At 41.4% G+C, this 20,460-nt stretch overlaps 2 protein-coding genes across 2 annotated transcripts; both read right to left on the reverse strand.

Annotated features, from left to right (window-relative positions):
- On the reverse strand, window positions 1–10,687 carry pcyt2 (phosphate cytidylyltransferase 2, ethanolamine). The gene is made up of 12 exons (XM_047578606.1): window positions 10,375–10,687; window positions 7,774–7,862; window positions 6,531–6,692; window positions 6,289–6,440; window positions 6,170–6,211; window positions 5,924–6,062; window positions 5,728–5,810; window positions 4,584–4,661; window positions 4,114–4,179; window positions 1,693–1,758; window positions 1,220–1,308; window positions 1–1,126 (listed from the first exon to the last, which is right to left on the reverse strand). Exons 1-12 carry the CDS (start codon window positions 10,497–10,499, stop codon window positions 1,009–1,011), a joined length of 1,209 nt encoding a protein of 402 aa, XP_047434562.1. The 5' UTR covers window positions 10,500–10,687; the 3' UTR covers window positions 1–1,008.
- Window positions 10,688–12,772: 2,085 nt separating this feature from the next.
- Window positions 12,773–20,459, reverse strand: sirt7 (sirtuin 7). The gene is made up of 10 exons (XM_047578797.1): window positions 20,204–20,459; window positions 19,954–20,091; window positions 17,855–17,959; window positions 17,714–17,784; window positions 17,553–17,625; window positions 17,372–17,470; window positions 14,701–14,937; window positions 14,326–14,406; window positions 14,104–14,210; window positions 12,773–13,886 (listed from the first exon to the last, which is right to left on the reverse strand). Exons 1-10 carry the CDS (start codon window positions 20,306–20,308, stop codon window positions 13,679–13,681), a joined length of 1,224 nt encoding a protein of 407 aa, XP_047434753.1. The 5' UTR covers window positions 20,309–20,459; the 3' UTR covers window positions 12,773–13,678.
- Window position 20,460: the final 1 nt, after the last annotated feature.

The raw sequence follows: 20,460 nt of genomic DNA on the forward strand, positions 1-20,460 counted from the left end.
TTTTGCCATATTACCTATTTATTTATTTAATAAAGCAAAATGTACAAGTTGAAATATAGTGATTGTGAGGTTGTAAAGTTTTCACCATCTAATATTAATTTTATAAACATATTTATAGCTCTCATAGCGCTGCCACCATTCCACCTTCCACACCACAAACACACCATCTCCAGATTCACCTGCCACATGCCCCGAGTAAAGAAAGTCAACGGACAGGAAGGTTCCACTGTTTGAAACTGGGTCCCAGATCTTCTTGAATTGTCTTGTGAAACCGGAGAACCAATTCCTCAAACACATTCCCTGAAAACAGACTTAACAACATCTCCAGGGACACTCCAGTAGCTTTCAAAGAGTGGAGTTAGTGTTAACACATTTCACAGCCCCACATTATTCATAGCTTTAGGAACGAGGCACTACGACTGTCATTTACAAACACTCACCTGACTCAACACAGACACACACTCACTCGGTGCAAACTGTAGTTCACATCCACAGGTAAAATCCGACCACTTCACAGTCATATAACAATGTGTCTTTTTTTCAGGATGGACATAAACAAAGTGACTCCTACAAATTAAAATTAATGACCATGTGTTAAAAACAGAGCAAGCTAACTGATGACACTTCTAAGACTGATCACCAAAATTAATTTTAGTTAAAAATTTTAAATACATATCTCACGTTCACACCGTGTCAATAAGTTATGGATCATTACAAACTTCTGCATGTATACAGGACACGTAGTGTGTACAAAGATGACAACGTTCTCTATGCAGGAAGACGGGAGTTAAGAGATTTTGCAGGTTAAAACTTAGACTATATTCTCGTAAAAGATCTATTCTGAGTGGAGCAGTCCGTACAGATAGATGCATAATGCCACGTCGGGTATTGAAAGCAGGATTTTTCCTCCACCGGACTAGAAGAGAGACAGACTCCACCCTGTTAAAGCTGCGTGTACCTTGATCAGTAATACAGACTCAAACTAGTTCTCTCAGGTCTGCCTTCTCATTAGTGAGCAGTCTGGCCTTCAGCCTTACTCTGCTCCTGCTGCTCTCTCTTCTTCATCGCCTCGATCACAGCCATCTCCTTGGCCTCCTTCTTCTGGTTCCTGGCTTCAAACTGCAGCCTGGGAACAAGAGCAGAGGCATCAATAAAGACACAGCAACAACGATAAATAATCAATTCAGAGAGATGATATTAGGAAAGCAGAGTCTCTGACCTGTTTTCAATGATCCTTTGGACAATGTCATCAGTTGTGAGGTTGTTCCCACTGTTGATGGTCTTGAATATCCCCCTCCTCTTAGGCTCCTGAGGGTAGAACACAGCAGCGTTAACCTGTCATCCTTTGTGGACAATGAGGTGCAACCTCGTGCTATTTGTCACAGCTTTGAAAAGCCAGAATGAGACAATCATTAAAATGCCACAGTGAAAACTGAACGTTATACTGCCCCCATTAGGCCAGATGGGATAGTGTAAATAAAAGTGAAGTAAACATCACTCCTTAAACTTAATGAAAAAATTAAAGTTTTAGATTTAGATCCTAGGTCCTGTTCATGCCAGGGCCAGAGTCACATTTGAAGGCATCAATAATCACAGCATATCACAAATTTATTTAAAAACAAGCCCAAACATTGTGTATTTGTGGCATAAAACTGCTTAACAACTGTGTTTGTTAGAAGATACTGTACTCACAGCGTAAGGGTCTGAACCGTCCTTGTCTGGAAACACCTCTGTCTTGCCGTGACACACCAGGTCCACCTGCACAGTTAAACAAACACACCTGAGTACACCAACCATCACAGAGTAAAGATAGTTGGCAGTTCTTACAGAAAGCTCCTTGTTCCTCTAAATAGAAACTAAAAATAAAGAATGAGGTACTAACTACATTACAATTGACTCATATGTGTAGAGTAAAAGTAGCTACGGTGTGCTGTAGTGTATCAGTGACTAAGTTGGTTATATAACGTCAGTCTAAAAGCATAATTGCCTGAGTAGATTTTTACTTACTCTTACAATATCAATATCAGTGTTCTTACTAAGACTTCATTTACAACAGTTTTCAAATCTCTCCCCAACAGGTTTCATCTCTGTTCACACTTTGAGAATGAAGACTGTGGCTGATAATGGCTTGTTAAAGTAGCACGTGAAGGACAAAGGATCAAATCTAGTCCTTGTGGTGCAGCACATTTTCTCTTGAGACCATGATAATGAACTGATCTGCAGTGACACTTAACTACCCACAGTGTGACAGCGATATCTCACTTTGTTCAGTTTGATGATCGTTCTAATGAATCTGAGGTTTACATCTCCTCTTTCCTTCTACAGTCAATTTGGGCAATTTTTGCTCCTCCACTCTCTTCATCAGTTTCTCACGCTGTCAGATCATTCTCAGTTTCACTGTCACAACTCTCAAATGACTACATCCAGTCATTTATTTGCCCAATTGCTCTGAGCCAATCAGCCGCTCTTGTGTAAATTCATTGTGATCCTGTCACTCTGCCTTTCAGACCATTTGTCCAGGTATTTTTAATTGAAGTCTCCAAGTAATTTGATGACAGTTAGAAACAAAACAATCACTTTCAAATCGCCAATAGTTTCAAATCTAGAGAAATGGGACCGGTCATCAGTTCCTTATTACTTTGCTTATAGCGTAATGAGCTGCTAACACTTTTCTCCCCAACAGCAGAGTAATGATGACACCTACGGAAATAGACGCCTGCTTTGAAGACACAGAGTTCACACGTTGAAAGTTTTTAGAGGTGGTGTGAAAGTCGAACAAGACTTCTAACTGAAAGAACAAGTAGCGTTGGCGCACACAAGCCTATGGCCTTCACTTAACAGTATGTTTCTGTAGCTTAATCTTTTCTTTCTTCATATTTACATGACGTCAGAGTACAGATTGCACTCGACTCTACCCATCAAAAGTACTGAACGTACAGAGCTTGGTAAAATATCTCTAATGTGTGGACACTATATCAGCCAAACATTTCTAATATCTACAAAAACCAGATCACATACACTTATCATGTTAAATGAACACAATGTTATGAACAATTTAAGGCCTGAGATAAGACCGGAGACTTGTTTCAATGTGCAGTTTCTGCAGTTACTGTAAAATGATTAGGGCTCAAACGACTTGTCATCGATTATGTTAACTATGTATGTACGAGGATTTATGTGGAAAAAGTCACAATGTTTACAGTGATTCTCAAATGCGTTGGCTCCTGCTGCCAGGAATGAGCTGAAAATCCAAAACCCAAACATCAACGGTGAGGAAATTCATAATTTTAGTTTAGTTAAGTTGAATGCTTTCTTAAAATGTCTGTGCAATCTCAAAATAACCACACACTAACAAGAGGCAGTGTCAGTAGCTGGAGTGAGTTTTGTCTGATGGTTGGCTGGTATCAGTGTCTGGGAGTCGTTGTCGTGTCTTATCTGTTTTTCTTCTCACAAGAACTCAACAAAGACTCTGTGGAGTAGATGCTAATGGACACTACCAGTTCATCATGTACTTTTTTCTGTGCATATTGACCTATAAATCTAAACAACACAGATTTTCATTAATGTTACACTCCAAGCAGATGTAAGAAACCTTTAGTAGATAAATTACACAGGTGCAGGTGGTGCAGGTGCCCTGGTCTCAGGGTATGAAGGTTCTGGGTTTGACCTGGCTGAGGCCTATCTGGCCCGAGGTGGTTGGTGATTTTATACTGGCCATAGGCGTGCATGACATGTGACCTTTTACATTACAATACAAAACTCATTGAAGTCCTTTCATACTCAACAGCTAATTAATAACAGAACAGTACAGTAAACAATACCATTAATAATTAGGCCAACACTAAATAAATATTGACTTCTGGTGAATAGGATAATTACTTACAAGTTAATATCTGAAATTCTTTATTTCATGTTCAATGAAACAAAGACTTTAAAAGTAGAGCAAGTTCAGTTTATTATTTAGAGGTGAACCAAAGGGATTAACCTACTCAGAAAGATTAAAATAATTCTTAGATACCTTTGAGCTTTTAAACCGAAAGGATCATGAAAGAATCATGGAAGAATAATAAACGTAAACAACCTGTTGACTGAAACCATTCAAAGTCAGCTTACCTTAAAATGGTCCAGCAGGTCCTTGCTTACTGCATAAGGAGCACCGATCACCACCTCTGACACATACTAGACACAGGATGAAAGGACGAGAAGAAGCATGGATTTTTTCAAGTGAATAAACTACAGCGCACATGTGCTTACATGTCAAAAACGTTCCATGCTCTTCCTCATCATTAGGCACTGGGTAAAACTGATGGCAGCAATTTGGTGGTCATAGCGTTGTGTAACATTCTCATAAGTAACACAAACACCCAGTGCAGATGGGGCACAGAGACTTATTGTTCTACGCTGATAGCTGACCAGCAGGAATGAATGGCAGCGAGCCAAGCTCAGCCTCCAGCACTGTGAGTATGTGGTGCAGAAAGGCATCCCGCTGTGCTGAACACTTAGCCGTGTGTGTGTGTGTGTGTGTGTGTGTGTGTGTGTGTGTGTGTGTGTGTGTGTGTGTGTGTGTGTGTGTGTGTACTAACCCGACAGGCCAGGACACTCAGGGTTCTCTCATGGACATTCATGATTGGGTAGTTCTTCCCCTTGTAGCGGTTCACTTCCTGAAGACAAGACACAACAAGATTAGAAAATACTTTTAGATGGATGCTAGTGTTCCACTAATAATCAGAATAAAAAGGAACCTCCTCAGTCACAACAGATAAGTAAGATCAGAACGGACTGAGGCGACTAGTATAAATATTTGATATCAGGAAAATATTACCACAAAACAAGTACACAGTTTATCCAGTCATTTATCTCAACCAGCTTTACTCTGACATGTGTGCACACACATACAAGAACTTGGAATTGACTCTGATTACACTTTGCTCAGTGTACTTAAACAGGGTATAGGTGTGATGGATGGGAAAATGACAAAAACACACCGACAAGTGGGATAACACAGTATAAAGGTGGACTGTGTGTAGTAGCACAATAAATGAGTATATCTAATAAGATTTACAGTGTACTCTTTCTATGCAGGTTGGCAACATGAGGGGTAAAAAAAAGAAAAAAAAAAAGATCCAGAAATGATGGCAATATGGCAGAGTAGTAAAACAGAATGTTGTTAAAGTAACAACAAATAAATGGAAACCAGAGCGATGTGGGCAGGGCTGTTTAAAACATGAATCAGGCTTGGCCATCTAAATCTATTGATTGAATTCAATGTTTGAGAAGACACAAAGGGCTCAGGAAAGTTCAAAATAGCTCTTTACTCAGGTGCTCTATTTAAAACGGGTGATGTGAAAGTTCAAAACAGAGAGAAGTTGGGGGAATAAATGCTTCTTCTTCTGTTGTACTTATGGACGACTGAACAGCAGACAGGAAAAAAAAAGCTCTATTCAATGTCACAAGTTAATCTGTAATCACAATTTTTATCAGTCAGGTTGAATGACAACATTTACGTTTCACATATTCACCCACAACACATGTACAGTATTAAAGTAACATCACACTACTTTATCTCTATCACAGTTGAGAAAGCCTTGTCTCCTGTCTAACTATAAAGTCTGAGCTTCCCTGTTTTAACTCGCATCAGCTTGTTTTTACTTTAACTTGTTTCTACTGAAAACAGCTGACACTGCAGGGTGTGGTGCTTTGCACACAGATGTGTATAAGTAGGTGTACCTGGTCAAAGTGCAGACCCACGATGACATACGGCCTCTCTGCCTGTTTATAGACCATCTCTAGGAAGTCAACGTGGCCAATATCTGCAAAGAACTTGCGGTCAAGGCAAAAACAACATGTACACCACATTAAATCATCTTCTCTTTCTCTCTGCTTTCATGACCCAGCTCTATTTATTTCCACATAATAAGGATACGGAAAAGGTCAAATGCTCCAGCCACATAGATGATGGTGTCTCCGGGCTGAGGCTCCTTTCCTGAGGCAAACTGAATGATCTTCTGGGACGTCTGCAGGAACTGAGACACTCCTGTCCATGGACTGTGGCCTTTAGGGCCCTTGAAGTAGACAGAATACACTGTACTGCTATATCATAGGGTGACAATAAAACTCACAATTTCTTGCCATAACAAGATTATATAACATAAAAAGTCATGATGTGTACCTTTCCAAAGTTGTCTGTATGCTGCTGGTACTCTGGGTTGTCCTGCAGGGAAGGATAGATTAGACCAAAACTATAAAACAAACCAACATGGTCCATAAAGTAAAACTATATAAACTCACTAGGTTGCTGTGGTGGGCTTTGGTCATGAGCAGCATACGTCCCACCAGGTCGGTGGTGGAGACTCCCTGTGTGCGCTTACATTCCCGATAGCGGCCCGCACGCTTCACCTCTGCATATGTGTCCTTGCCATCAACTGTCAGGGTGATGTCGTCTGGAAAACAAAAACCACGATCTCGTCACTATGTACGACAAGTCGGTATGTTGTGAAACAGGATCAAAGATCAGACGTCGCGTGGCTCACCTCCATGCACACAGAAGTCACAGTTGTATTTGTCCAGAGTCTCCAAGGTGGTGACATAGGGTGCTCCTTCTACTATCTCATCCACCCACTTGATTGCCCGCACCATCTTATAGCGTTCTTCCTGAGTGAAGACTGGGGGACCCTTGTGCTTGGAAATCTCAGCTTTAAAAAGGGTGGAATGAATTGCTTATTTCTGGTACATAGTAGTAGTACAGTAGTTTGCATCTGAGTGCTGTACTGTTTTATATCAACCTTTGAATAAACAACAACTAGACTTGATTGGAAAGTACCAGTCAGACTATGAGAAATGCATGTTAAGTTATGGATCAATACAGTCTTTGGTACAGACACACCAAACTTCAATGAACTAGCAGCAACAAAGACTGACTGTGGCATCATCTAGCATCACCTCGGTCCGGACCAAAAAGCTGCACTTGAAGCACAAAGACTACAGTCAACGGCCAGCTCATACACATTCAGACTGCAGGAGAGGAAATAACTCTACAAGCTGTTACACAGAGCTGGCCTCTTCTGAACTGTGCTATTCAATTCATCTGTAGTTGACTCATTCTAGATAACTGCATTGTTATGAAAGTCACTTTGTTCACTTTAGTTTCCAACTGCTGCCAATGGTGCAAGAAAAACCAGAAAACTAAAGTCACAGGCCTTATCCAGACCCTACATTAACATCCATCCTGTACAGGTACAAGTACAGGTGTGAACCCATCTAGGACACATTAATGCCACATGTGAGAGATTCAATCTCTGACCATATCTGGAGATGAAATGGGTCCCACTTCAAGTGCATTTCCTACATCACTGCTGTCTTTAGTTGTTTAGTAGTTTTGTGCAGGTCTAACTAACATCAGGGCAGAGATCAATACATAAAATATGATATGACACACACACAAAAACCATCACTTATCCATTAGAGACAGCCACTGTTAAAATATTCTACTTTGCCCAAAATGATGGTATCAAACTGCACAGAGCAGAAAACTGATATCGGATCTGGAGAGCTGGCTGGAGACAGTGTGGAGCATTTGAACGCCAGGTCTGAATACCTGCACTAAAAGCTGGTCACTTGTTATGGGATTGCTCAGGACAGATGTTAATGTACGGTGGGGACAGGGCAACAGACACTCACTGTCACCCTGACACTGGAAGATGAGGAACCGCCGGCTTGGTGTGTCACGGCCTTAAGAGTTGATATATATCAGTTTCACAGAGTTTCCAGTCTTACCATCTGTATGCACTCCAACTATGAGGTAATCTCCCATGCCTTTAGCCTGCCGCAGCTGGTTGGAGTGACCATAGTGCACCATGTCATAACTGTGGAGACAGAAATACACAGATCACTGTCATCGGTAAGCCATAAAACAATAGCTACTCTAAGTGCTCAGGCATAACAGAGAGAAACAATCATATACTTAAGAGTTAAGGCTGTGGATTCTTCACTCTAAGCCCTTAAATGCTTTTCAAACACAGCCTTCTTTAATTGTCAAATCTAATCTTTATTTTTGTCTCTCTTTTTAAAATAACCTGGCACAAAAAGATTACAGTGTGTGGCTTCTTTAAATCAGGTGGTTTATAGCTAAAAACAAAGAAACAAACAAAAAAAAACAACAAAACAAAACACTGATTGATGGACGGTCATGTTGAGCAAAAATGATAAAGGTTACTGGGAGAAAGGTCACGATGTTGCCAATGTGCCAGTGTTTATTTGCTTTCTGCCATTCAGTAACTTAGCTCGCCTTTAAAAGGGGATGTGAACGTGAGCACTCCATATTCAATAAACATGACCAAAATAAAGACAAAATGTGTTCTTCCCATTATGTTTATGCAGTTCATCTCTGGGTCCTAAATATGGAGGCGTAGCTGAACATATATGTCAGGCTTTGAGGAAAATGTGCTTTTGTTGTTCACCCTCACATTCCCACACCTCAGTGTCATCAAGACAGAGTGAGACGCTTGTGGAAAGAGACACTTAAATAATTTACTACTAAGTGTGGGTTCACATTGCACATTTACACTGATCAGCCATAACATTATGACAGGGGAAGCGAATAACAACAGCACGATAATGGGCTTTGCCACAAAGCTAAACTTTCAGGACTTAAACGATGTGCTGCTAACGTCTTGGTGCCAGATATTACTCTTTCACATGTCTAGTGGAGCCCAAGCTTCAACAGGTTACGACTGTTTAGGCAGCAAAAAAGACCCAGACAGTATAGACAACATTTTTTTTTTAATGTTATGGCTGACATGTGTATACATGTGATAATTTAAGATTTACGAAGTGTGATTCGTTTTAGACTGTAAAAGATTTATAACTGTTAACAAGATAAATGTAATTTAAAGTTCATTAAAATTGACAATCAAAACATATTTTGCAGTTATTCAAATCTATTAAAATTGGTTAACAGAATAACTATGTTATGATGTGTCAAACAATCTAGTGGGGGCACAGAACTGTCTTATATCTCTCTCTCTCCAATATGCTCCCCTTCCGGTCTCACAGTACTGTTGAACTGTACTGCGTTATACAATGAAATGTTTCCATTATTTTGACAAACCCATTTCAGTCAGAGGGCTAGGCTAAATAACAGAAACATTTCAGTGTTTACTTCGATCCATTTTAAGACCACCGCAAACTACACCCCTTCTTAATTGCTATCACTTGAATCACCACCTTTCTAATGCCTGTTCAGCATAAACTGAACATTATAACCTTGATGAAGGAAAGACAAGTTTTGACAAGCTTTTCTGCAGCTCACTGTGCAAGCCCTCTGTGAAGAAGTGGCCCCTGCTCAACAGCATGCTGGGTAGGTAGTCTATATTCACTCTGTTAGATATTTATAACCACCACAAGTCGACTATCAACAACACTGACTTGAGTACGTTGTCATTTCTGCTGCAACTAAATCATGTGAGAGTCATGGTCCTACCTCCGTGGCACTGAGTTCAAAATACCGACAGCTCACAACTGTTCATGTTGGTGTGGCTTACAGACAGAGACGGTGGCGTCCGCATAAGTCTACATTTCTCAACATTATTCAAACCATCAAAAAATAAGGAGGAATATTTCTTAGACCTGGAGGTACTAATGGCAGGATTGTAAATGATAGGCCTAACAAAGGGATGAGGTGCACATGTAAAAACAACCTGACACACTCAGGAATAACAACCAGCGCCTGTAACATCTGTGTAAGGAACACAGCATTAAGTCTGTGAAGGTTCACCCAGCCTCTTCATAGCCTCATAGCATTAGACATGTGCTCAAATTCAGTCCCTTCCCTTTAAATACTGAAAGTTTGGGTATAGCCTCACACACAACTTAACACAACATTAACACACTTGCAACAGTGGGGTAAGTTGTGGACAGCGTTGACCTCGTGCCCACCTTACCTCATATCCATCCCACGACATCTGATAAGTATAAGGCAGTAGCAGGGATAAGTGTAGAGCTAGTTTTCTGAATGGAGGTCATGCACTGTAACGTTAATAGCAACGGTAACGTTAATAGCAACAATAATAGTAACGTTAATAACCGTGCTGCCTTCACACGTCAAATTTAATTCACATATTTGTATTTATATGAAATAACATGATAGGCATCCATTAATGCAACAACATATGTGATGTTTTGAGACAAAGTACGGCCGCTGTAACTGGTGTGTAACAACTTGGCTAAGTTTCCAACTGCTAAGCAGCTAGCTGGCTTTAGCATGCTAGTCAACGTGCTGTGTATTACATAACGACCGCGGATAAAACTGCAAACTGTGAGACATATTTCAATATACCAGCACTGGCAATTAATCAGCGGGTAAACGCACATACTCACCAGCCGTCACACCACAACCGGACAACTCGCTTCCTCTTCTCCGGGCTACACACAGAGCTACCCGGTTTACAGCAACCGGCTTCATCCCGCTGACCGTCGGTGTCGTGGTGACCGTTCTTCATCATTTTGTACAGGTTCAGGCGAATACCTTATCAAGGGTCAATAAAAGCAAGAGTCGGTGCAAGTTTACAGCTGTCTGCCTCGTTAAAATACGTTTATTTCTCCCACAGAGCTGTATTCAAAGGACGCCTTTTAGTCCGGTGTTCCCTCGCTGGTAACTGACACTGACGCAGCCAACGCCTCCAACGCCTCCAGCATGACGTCACATCGAACGAAGCCTGTCACGCTGACGTGCCGGTTGCATAATCAGAAAGGTCACGTGATAAGCATCCCCCCCACTGTCCATTATCGTTAGCGTAATAGCATAATCGCCTAAGTCTTTTTTTTATTTTATTTACTGTTACAATATCAATAAAAATACCAACATGTTTGCTAAAACTGGTGTTTATTATATTATTATTATTACGATGTACTGATCTGATCACTGACGAGGAACCTCTCCGCATTACTACACTGGTAAAAATACACAAATTTGCCAATTCATCAGGTAGATACACAAGTGAAAAAATATGCATTATATATATACATGTCAGAAGCAAGTTTCATTCACTAGAGTTGAATCTCCTACTGTGAATTTCTCATTGAGATGAATAAGGTATCTATCTACTTAGTTATCCTGTACAGCTGTTGAAGTTTCACTTAGCAATATGACTTTGTACTACAGACTTTGTACTAAAGTGCCATAGTCACAGATAGTTATATCAGTGTACTGTACATTCAATATACAGATAAAGTTTCTACTCACAGATACGACGTGTATATCTTCTATTTACATATTCAAACTGTGGATTCATGTTGGATGATGCAGTTTTTGGTGCCGTTAACATGGAATGAATTAAACACAGTGTTTCCATTATTTAGACTACTAAATTTGGGTTGTCAAAATAATAGAAATATGAGTCGGTACAACACAATGCAGTTCAACAATAATACAAACCTCAGCCTCCAAAATAAAATAATAAAAACAAAACAAAACAGTTCAATCAGCTTTCTCAGTTATTGTAAACAAATGTTGAATACAATAACCTCCAATAAGATAATATTTAGAGCAGGATTGGTATTTTAAAATGCATTTATTTTAACTAGTGTACCGAATGAAGTGAGTATTCGCATTCTGTTCCACTTTAATTATTTGACAGCTATTGTGACAGTCTAAAGTCATTCTAAGGGGAATCGTCACCTTGGAGGGGTTTCCCTTGTGCTCGGTTTTCCACACACAATCAAAACATGCCGGCAGTGGTGGAAATGCCCAGTGGTACTGGACACAACATTACTGAAGTATTTCTACTTTTTCAAGTGTATTATTTTCAAAGAAAAATGTTTCTACTCCACCACCCCTTTAACAGGCTTAGTTACTTTTTAAAATGAAAATGTTCACATCACTTTTAAAAGCTCACCAACGCAGAAACAAACATGAGGTGGTTATTGTACTTTAGTAAAATTTCAAGATACTTTCAAAGAGAAATGTTGTACTTTCAACTTCAATACTTATTTTTGGCAGCCTTAGATACGTTTGGAGATTAAAAACTTGCATAACAAAACATGGTAAAATATTCTGTAAGAAGATAAGAAAAAGTGGGACATTCACAGAGAAGATAGAACAGTAACACACAGGATCAGTTTAACCAAATTAAGTATGCAAGTACAAAAGTGTAAAAAGGAAGCCTGTTAGCTTGAAAGCGGGTCAAATACTGTAGACTAAGTAAAAAACAACTAAAAAAACATCTACTATTTGTCAGTTGCTGTAAAAGTGAGTTAAATGACACATTTGTTGCACAGAACAGATATTGTACATGAAGGAACAGATTGTGGTGTCAGAACATGCTTGGTTAAAGATGCTGACAGCAGCAGGAAGGAAGGACCAGCGGCTTCTCTCCTTCCCTGAGCACGGAGCAGCCCAAAGCTAAAGGATGATAGTTTAGAGATCATACTCCTGTCTTACACCTCCTCTACTAAGACACGAGGCCTCCCAGGACAGAGCTGGCCTCCCTGATTAGTTTGTGGAGTCTATTACTGTCAAGAAACTGCTGCTCAAACTTTGCTGTATTGACTTTAAAACTTAACCCTACTCTCATGGGATTAGTTTTACATGGGGACGTCCCATGACTCAGAAATGAATCATGGGACAAAAAAATCACAGGTGCCTTGGTGACTCATAGTAGCCAGCTTTAGTTTAATTTTAGTTTATTAAATATAACTTACACTTACTTGACAGGCTCCGTATTGTGGTATATTGAGTATTATTCCACCAGTCAGAGCGAGGGGCAGTACAATGACGCTTTATACGAACATGATTTATTGTTGCACTTATTATAGCAGTTTTCTTTACAAAATACGCCAAAAACCAAAGACAATCACAATCAGTTTTAGCACTGGTTAGAGTTTTAGGAATGCTTAATACTATACGATAACTTCTGTCACTATACGGTACATGATGAATACTGCTGGATCTTCCTGAGACAAATGAATAGATACAGCAACCAGTAACATGAAAATCAAAAAACTCAAGCTGTCCTTCTTAGGCTGCAGTAAACAAAACAAGACAAACATGTAAACAAATTCACCAACTTCAGTAAACTAAGATACTGCATCGGCTGCAACGTGTAACCTGCGTACCTGAGGACGGGATACAGCAAGAGAAGGTCAGCTGTGCCTTGAGAAAATAATTTAGATAAACCAAAATACCTCAAATAAACAACGCAAATAAGGTACATTCAAAAACAGTTATGCAAAAAAGGACTGCAAAAATACATTTTACTCAGTACATGTAGAAAATGTCTCCTGAAAAAGTTTAAATCTCATAACACTAAAGATGCGCAATTCAAAAATTGGCCAGTGACACGTGGCTGTTGTTGTGCTGCCTTTCACCCCCTATAAACACTGAGTGTCACCACATCCCATGAACATATATGGTATGCTCCAATCAGCTAGCACTCCTCACCCACTTAGTAAACACACAATGATTTCATTGTTGGTGTCATGCTGTGCTGGGATTTGGCGAATAAATTTGGCCCACCCACCTTAGTTTAGCTGCCATGAGAAACATCAGATGCACAACAAAACTCAATCAAAAAAGGACAGTAAACCAGAAGCACCTTGAAGCTAACTTGTCCTCATAATGGGACAGAATTTGAATCCCTCACTGGGACAGATCACTGGCAACATGTACTCTGTGTACACTCGATCACGCAGCTTTTTTCTTCTTCTTCCTCCCTTTGCTGTAGCCTCGACCGAACCAGCCACCCTGCACACATTTGGCTTCATCCGCCCGCTCCTCAGGGTCAGCTGGGCCATCCTCATGTCCATTAGGGGGCGCTATCACTTCACGAGTATGGCTTTTCACCTCTTCTGGCCTCAGAGGGATGGCTAGGTTGAAGATGGGGTCGTCTGCCCTGATGAAACAGAAGAAACAGAACAAAGAAAGCTCAGCTTTGTCTTTTTTTTATCCGTCTGTTCTCTGCATGTGACAAAGTGTAAATCGTTTATATAGTACAATATAGTATAGTATAGTATAGTATAGTATAGTATAGTATAGTATAGTATAGTGTGTTGATAGAGTCGGGAGTAATTTGTCATTATCTCTGCACATGAGGTCCTTATGATCCTTACCTGTCATATGGAGGAACTGGAATATTTAGCTCCTCCATGAGGAGGCTCATAACATCATCACACTTGCCGTGAATTTTCAAAACAGCCAGGTCGTCTTTTGGTGTCCACTGAAACAAAAGCACAGCCACGTAATCAGTCATTGACATCCGAGCTTTTACTTGCATCGAATACAAATTCGTTTCGATTTATTTTTTCACCTAAAATGTGGACAATTCAATGTACCTGGAGATTGACGATGTAGAGTTTGGGCCTTTTGTTGGCTGGTCTGCTCATGGACCACAGACAAGCGTATTTCTTCAAAACCTACAAGAGACAGACCCCAAGAAAATGAGCCATCATACACGTGTTTATATAACAACATGTTAAAGGAATTTTATTATTTTATACGGCAATAAACAGTGACCGTCAAATGGGGATTTTACAAATCTCTTTTACAAACCTTTTTTTTTTAATAAATTTGCAAATCAAAGACCGTCTGTCCATGCTCCTACCTGCAAACGCAATCAACCATCCAGAGCATGCCAGTCTTCCAACTATGTAAAATTGTTGACTGAAACACAAAACATTTACAGACACCGTCCTTTAAAGAAAACTTGCCTTCAGGCTGGAGCCTAAGCAGAGGATTACGTCTGCCGTCTTGGCAGCCTCTGCGGCTCCCTTCCAGTTGAGAGGTTGCTCTAGGGTCCCACGCTCCCCAAAGTGCACTATGGTGTCTTTCAGTTCATCGCCACAGTGGCTGCACCTGCGTCCCGTCGCATGCCGGTGCAGTGATGTTCGCTCCGTCACGTCAAATAAACGCACGTACTCTCGGAGCGGGGAACAGGACGCACACACCTAGGGACAGAAGAAATAAAATAAAAATCACGTCAAAGCAATGCGCTTTCTTTGAAAGAGTGTGAGTCACATCCAGCTGGGAACTTTAATCGCGCAAATAGCTGAGCAGACACTAACAGGACAGAATCAGTAGGTAAATGCGCGAGTTTTAAGGTTCAAAAACAAAATATATTGTAGAAAACAAATATCGAGGAAATAAACAGGGCAATATAAAATGAGATTACGATCACAAGTCACTTTTATTACTGAGGATATGGATGCTTCCTCAGGGTTGGAGATGAACTATAATAAATTAACGTGTGCTTTTAGCGAGCAAGAGAGAGACTTAACAGCCATTATGTGCCACAATTTTTATCACGTGCCCATGTCAGGAGTCACAGAGACACATGAGAGACTGCAGCTCTTAAAATATTCTACTGCGTCCTAAACAGACAGATATCTCCAGTGTGACAGTTCCACGACAAATAACGCTGCAGTTTAAGACCAGCAGCAGCTGAGAAATACGACACACTTCAGAAATGGATCTTGCAAAATCTTTTACAGTGGGGGAAATAAGTATTTGATCCCCTGCTGAATTTGTAAGTTTGCCCACTTCCATAGAAATGATCAGACTCTGGTTTTTATGGTTGTTTACTGGTTATGGGTATAGACAGAATATCAGTCGAAAATGCATAAAAAACACACAATCTAAAAGTTATAAATTGTTATGTATTTTATTAAGGGAAATAAGTATTTGATCCCCAAGCACAACACAAGTCAGTACTTTGTAGAGAAACCTTTGTTGGCAAGCACAGCGATGAGACGTTTCTTGTAGTTGGTCACCAGGTTTGCACACAGCGCAGGAGGGATTTTGGCCCATTCATCTTTACAGACAGTCTCTAAATCCTTCAAGTTTCTTGGCTGCCTCTTGGAAACTCGGAGCTTCAGCTCCCTCCACAGGTTTTCGATCGGGTTAAGGTCTGGAGACTGACTAGGCCACTCCATGACCTTAATATGCTTCTTCTTGAGCCACTCCTTTGTTGTCCTGGCAGTATGTTTTGGGTCATTGTCATGTCGGAAAACCCACCCACGAGGCATCTTCAGTGTTCTTGCTGAGGAAAGAAGGTTTTTGTCCAAGATGTTACAGTACATGGCTGCATTCATTGGCCCCATAATGCGGTGAAGTTGCCCTGTACCCTTTGCTGAAAAACAGCCCCAAAACATGATGTTTCCACCTCCATGCTTAACCGTGGGTATGGTGTTCTTTGGGTCATACTCACGTTTTTTCATCCTCCAAACACGGCGGGTCGAGTTAATGCCAAATAGCTCAACTATGGTTTCGTCAGACCACAGCACTTTCTCCCAAGCCTTCTCTGAGTCATTTAAATGTTCACTGGCAAACTTAAGGCGGGCCTGTACATGTGCCTTCTTGAGCAGGGGGACCTTGCGGGCACTGCAAGAGTTCAATCCATAACGGCGCAGTGTGTTGCCAACTGTTTTCTTGGTGACGGAGGTCCCAACTGCTTCCAGATCATTAACAAGCTCCTGCCGTGTTGTTTTAGGCTGCTCCCTCACCTTTCTCATCATCATCCTCACTCCATGAGGCGAGATTTTACGGGGAGCTCCAGACCGAGGACAGTTGATGGTCCTTTTATGGGTCTTCCACTTGCGAATAATGGCACCAATAGTTGTCACCTTCTCACCAAGCTTTTTGCTGATGGTTTTGTAACCTATACCAGCCTTGTGCAGGTCTACAATCTTGTCCCTGACATCTTTTGACAGCTCTTTGGTCTTGCCCATGGTGCTGTAGAAGTTGGAATGTAAGAAACTGATTCTTAGAGCAGGTGTGCTTTATATACATGACGAGTTAAGATCAGGAGTATTGGTAATTAGTTGACTGAGCACAGCTGTGTGCCACATGCGCACCAGCCAATCTGTAGGAGCCTGAATTCTAAGTGAATTGTTGGGGATCAAATACTTATTTCCCTTAATAAAATACATAACAATTTATAACTTTTAGATTGTGTGTTTTTTATGCATTTTCGACTGATATTCTGTCTATACCCATAACCAGTAAACAACCATAAAAACCAGAGTCTGATCATTTCTATGGAAGTGGGCAAACTTACAAATTCAGCAGGGGATCAAATACTTATTTCCCCCACTGTAACTAATTTTGAAAATTCAATTGTTATTTATATATATATATATGTATTTGATCAATGTGACTCTGTGTCCACACAAACGTTATGTGCTGCCATTCTTGGCCAGGTGTCTCTTGCAAAAGAGATCTTGGATCAATGGGACAAACCCGGTTAAATAAAGGTTATAATTACGATTCTCTTATAATTAGGTTATAATTATGCTACTCTTGGAGACAGAACCTCACACATGTGCAATAACAGGATGCACCAGTCTTTCAAGTTCAGACTATAACCTGCACGGTGTGACTTACCTCAATGAACATGTTTCCGTGGAGCTCAGACAAGGCGTGTCTAGGTAGACCGCTACGCAGGTGAAGTCCATCGCAGTTTTGAGAAACAACGTGCTTGACCTTTATTGACAAAAAACATCATGTACTTGAACGTTGATGAAACATGGTGCACTACCATTCAGTCTATCTGTGTCTCACATACCAGCTTCTCCTTATGAAGCGTCCTAATGGCCATGTGTGTGAGGGTTGGCTCTGCTTTACTCAGGTCTGATGAGCTGTTTGCAGAAAAAAAAAGTCATGAGAGGGAAGTTAACTTCAGAAAAATGATGCACAATTTCCCATCACAGTAAAGACGTATCTCACCCAACGGTTCGTCCCTTCTGCAGCTGCGTCCAAACCCCATTAGGGCCTCTGTAGTCCGGGATAGAAGCTGCCTGGAATCAAAGACATCGTCAGTCTTCTGAAACGTTAAGGGGGCAAATGTAGAGGTAGAATTGGGATTACCGTGCTGATGCCAGCTCCAGTGTAAACCACCATGTGATTCGCTTGCTTGACAGCTACTGCGAGTTGCCTCACTTTACTTTTCAGCTCATCAGCCTCATCAAACACCTGCAAACGGTACGGGAAAATAGGTTTTTATCATTAGGATTTTTTGCCACACACTCAAGAACTGTCCTTGCTCATTGTTTCAGCATAAAATAAAAATTATAACACTTTGTTTATCATAAAAACGTGAGTCTTATATGTACATATTTATCAACAATCACTTTCCAAAGCACAAGGCACACCAGTGAAGCTTAATGCATTCTAATACAGTATCTCACAAAAGTGAGTACACCCCTATAACCTTTGTAAATATTTTAACATGTCTTTTTGTCCTCTCAAAATAACTCAACACACGGCCATTAATGTCTAAACTGCCAGCATGAAAAGTGAAAATGTCCAAACTGTGCCCACTTAGCCATCTTCCCTCCCCAGTGTCATGTGACTCTGTATTGTTACGAGGTCTTAGGTGTGAATAGGGAGCAGGTGTGTTAAATTTGGTGCTACCGCTCTCACACTCTCTCATACTGGTCACTCAAAGTTCAACATGGCACCTCGTGGCAAAGAACTCTCAGAGAATCTGAAAAAAGAATGGTTGCTCTACATATGGATGGCCTAGACTATAAGAACATCATCAACACCCTGAAACTGAGCCACAGCACGGTGGCCAAGACCATACAGCGGTTTGACAGGACAGGCTCCGCTCAGAAACAGGCCTCGCCATGGTCGACCAGAGAAGTTGAGAGCACTTGCTGAGGGTCATATCCAGAGGATGTCTTTTGAAGGCAGACGTATGGGTGATCCCAGAAGGAAGTCACTTCTAAAGACGGCAGACTAAGGACATGCATTGCTGGAACCATGTCCTGTGGCCTGATGAGGCCAAGATAAACTTATTGGGTTCAGATGGTGTCAACCAGGTGAGGGGTACAAAGACAAGTGTGTTTTGCAGTCAAGCATGATGGTGGGAGTGTCTTGGTTTGGGGCTGCATAAGTGCTGTTGGCACTGGCATTGAGGGAACCATGAGTGTCAACAGGCACTGTGACACACTGAAGCAGAGCATGATCCTTTTCCTTCAAAGATTCGGTCGCAGGGCAGTATTCCAACATGATAACGACCCAAACGCACCTCCAGGGCGACCACTGCCGCGCAGAAGAAACTGAAGGTAAAGGCGATGGACTGGCCAAGCATGTCTCCAGACCTACTGAGCATCTGTGGCGCATCCTCAAACAGAAGGTGGAGGAGCACAAGGTCTCTAGCATCAGCTCCATGAAGTCGTCACAGAGGAGTGGAGGAGGATTCCAGTGGCAACTTGTGAAGCTCTAGTGAACTACATGCCCAGGAGAGTGGGGGCCACACAAAATATTGACACTTCTGACACAATTTGGACACTCGGTTACTTTGAGAGGACAACAAATTTACACTGTTATATGAGCTCTCTCTATATATATATTTACAAAAATGTACTCATTTTTCTAAGATACTGTGTAACAGTCCAGCAATATACGTCCCCACAAGACAGTAACAATTATGCATGTCCCCATTAGTAATTTTGTTAAAAACACTGTGTGTGTTTTTAGTATTACTTTGAAATACTCAGTATAGAGAAACTCAATATGACATGATGAGGATTGGATGTGAACAGCCCCAGTAATAATGTTTACAAGCTTCATGTTGGAGGACGTAGTTTGTGGTTAAATTGGACTGAATTAAACACTAAAGTGTTTCTGTTATTTAACTCAGCCCACTGACTAAACCTGAATGGTCAAAATAATAGAAACCTGTGTCGGCACAACGCAATATAAATCAATGACACTACAAACCACAGCCTCCAAAATGCTCTCTCAGTTATTTGAAACTAATGCTGAATACCACAACCTTGACAAAGCTAAGATTCAGTGCAGGGCTGCTGGGAATGAATGCATGTATGTATGTTGTCTACACTGATCTCCGTACTGCATCGCAGGACTCTTTCTCTCTACGGTGGTCCTTGATTACACTAAGCCCTGAAGTCCACCTAGCAGGCGGCCAGCTCAGTTCCCCTCTGGACTGGGAGTCTCACCTCCTCCTGCTTCCTCTTGAGCACATTCCTGCGGACCTGTCTCTTGCACAGCTCCTCCACCGTGTCCCTGTGCAGCAGCAGCACCGCGGCCTCTTCCTCCGAGCGCTCGGTCTCCGGCTTCTTCAGGACCCGTCCGACCTTAGAGGAGGAAACCGGGTCAGTCTGATGAACACTCCGCGTAAGAGGAGACTAATTAACAGCTAGTTTAGCCTGCTAGCTCTGCACTAGTTGCTCCGTTTTCTCGTCTTACCAGTCTGAAGGTCTTCCTCTCGCTCTCGCGTTGGAGTATTTTGGCCTTTTCTAAAGCTTTCCTTTCCGCCCGCGAAGAAGCACCGACCTGCGCCTCCTCTGCCATCCTGTTTAAATCACCAGGGAAGCAGCTATGTTTCGGAGTGAAGCTCAAAACACCGCAAACCTCCGCTGCCGGGCCGGAAGTTGTCTTTGTAAAGATGAGGGGGGACTCCCAGCACCAGCGCCCCCTGTTGGTGGGAATCTGTTACGCATTCA

The sequence above is a fragment of the Mugil cephalus genome, chromosome 2, assembly GCF_022458985.1.
Source record: "Mugil cephalus isolate CIBA_MC_2020 chromosome 2, CIBA_Mcephalus_1.1, whole genome shotgun sequence".
NCBI classification, from domain to species: domain Eukaryota; kingdom Metazoa; phylum Chordata; class Actinopteri; order Mugiliformes; family Mugilidae; genus Mugil; species Mugil cephalus.

Coding starts and splice junctions, on each gene's coding strand:
- pcyt2 (XM_047578606.1), bottom strand. CDS start 10,499: ATGATGAAGAACGGTCACCACGACACCGACGGTCAGCGGGATGAAGCC. Junction 4,662..5,727: donor TGGGTCTGCACTTTGACCAG/GTACACCTACTT, acceptor TCTTGTCTTCAG/GAAGTGAACCGCTACAAGGG. Junction 1,759..4,113: donor ACCTGCTGGACCATTTTAAG/GTAAGCTGACTT, acceptor TTAACTGTGCAG/GTGGACCTGGTGTGTCACGG.
- sirt7 (XM_047578797.1), bottom strand. CDS start 20,308: ATGGCAGAGGAGGCGCAGGTCGGTGCTTCTTCGCGGGCGGAAAGGAAA. Junction 17,785..17,854: donor CTGGAGCTGGCATCAGCACG/GTAATCCCAATT, acceptor CTTTGATTCCAG/GCAGCTTCTATCCCGGACTA. Junction 14,211..14,325: donor TCTACATCGTCAATCTCCAG/GTACATTGAATT, acceptor CTTTTGTTTCAG/TGGACACCAAAAGACGACCT.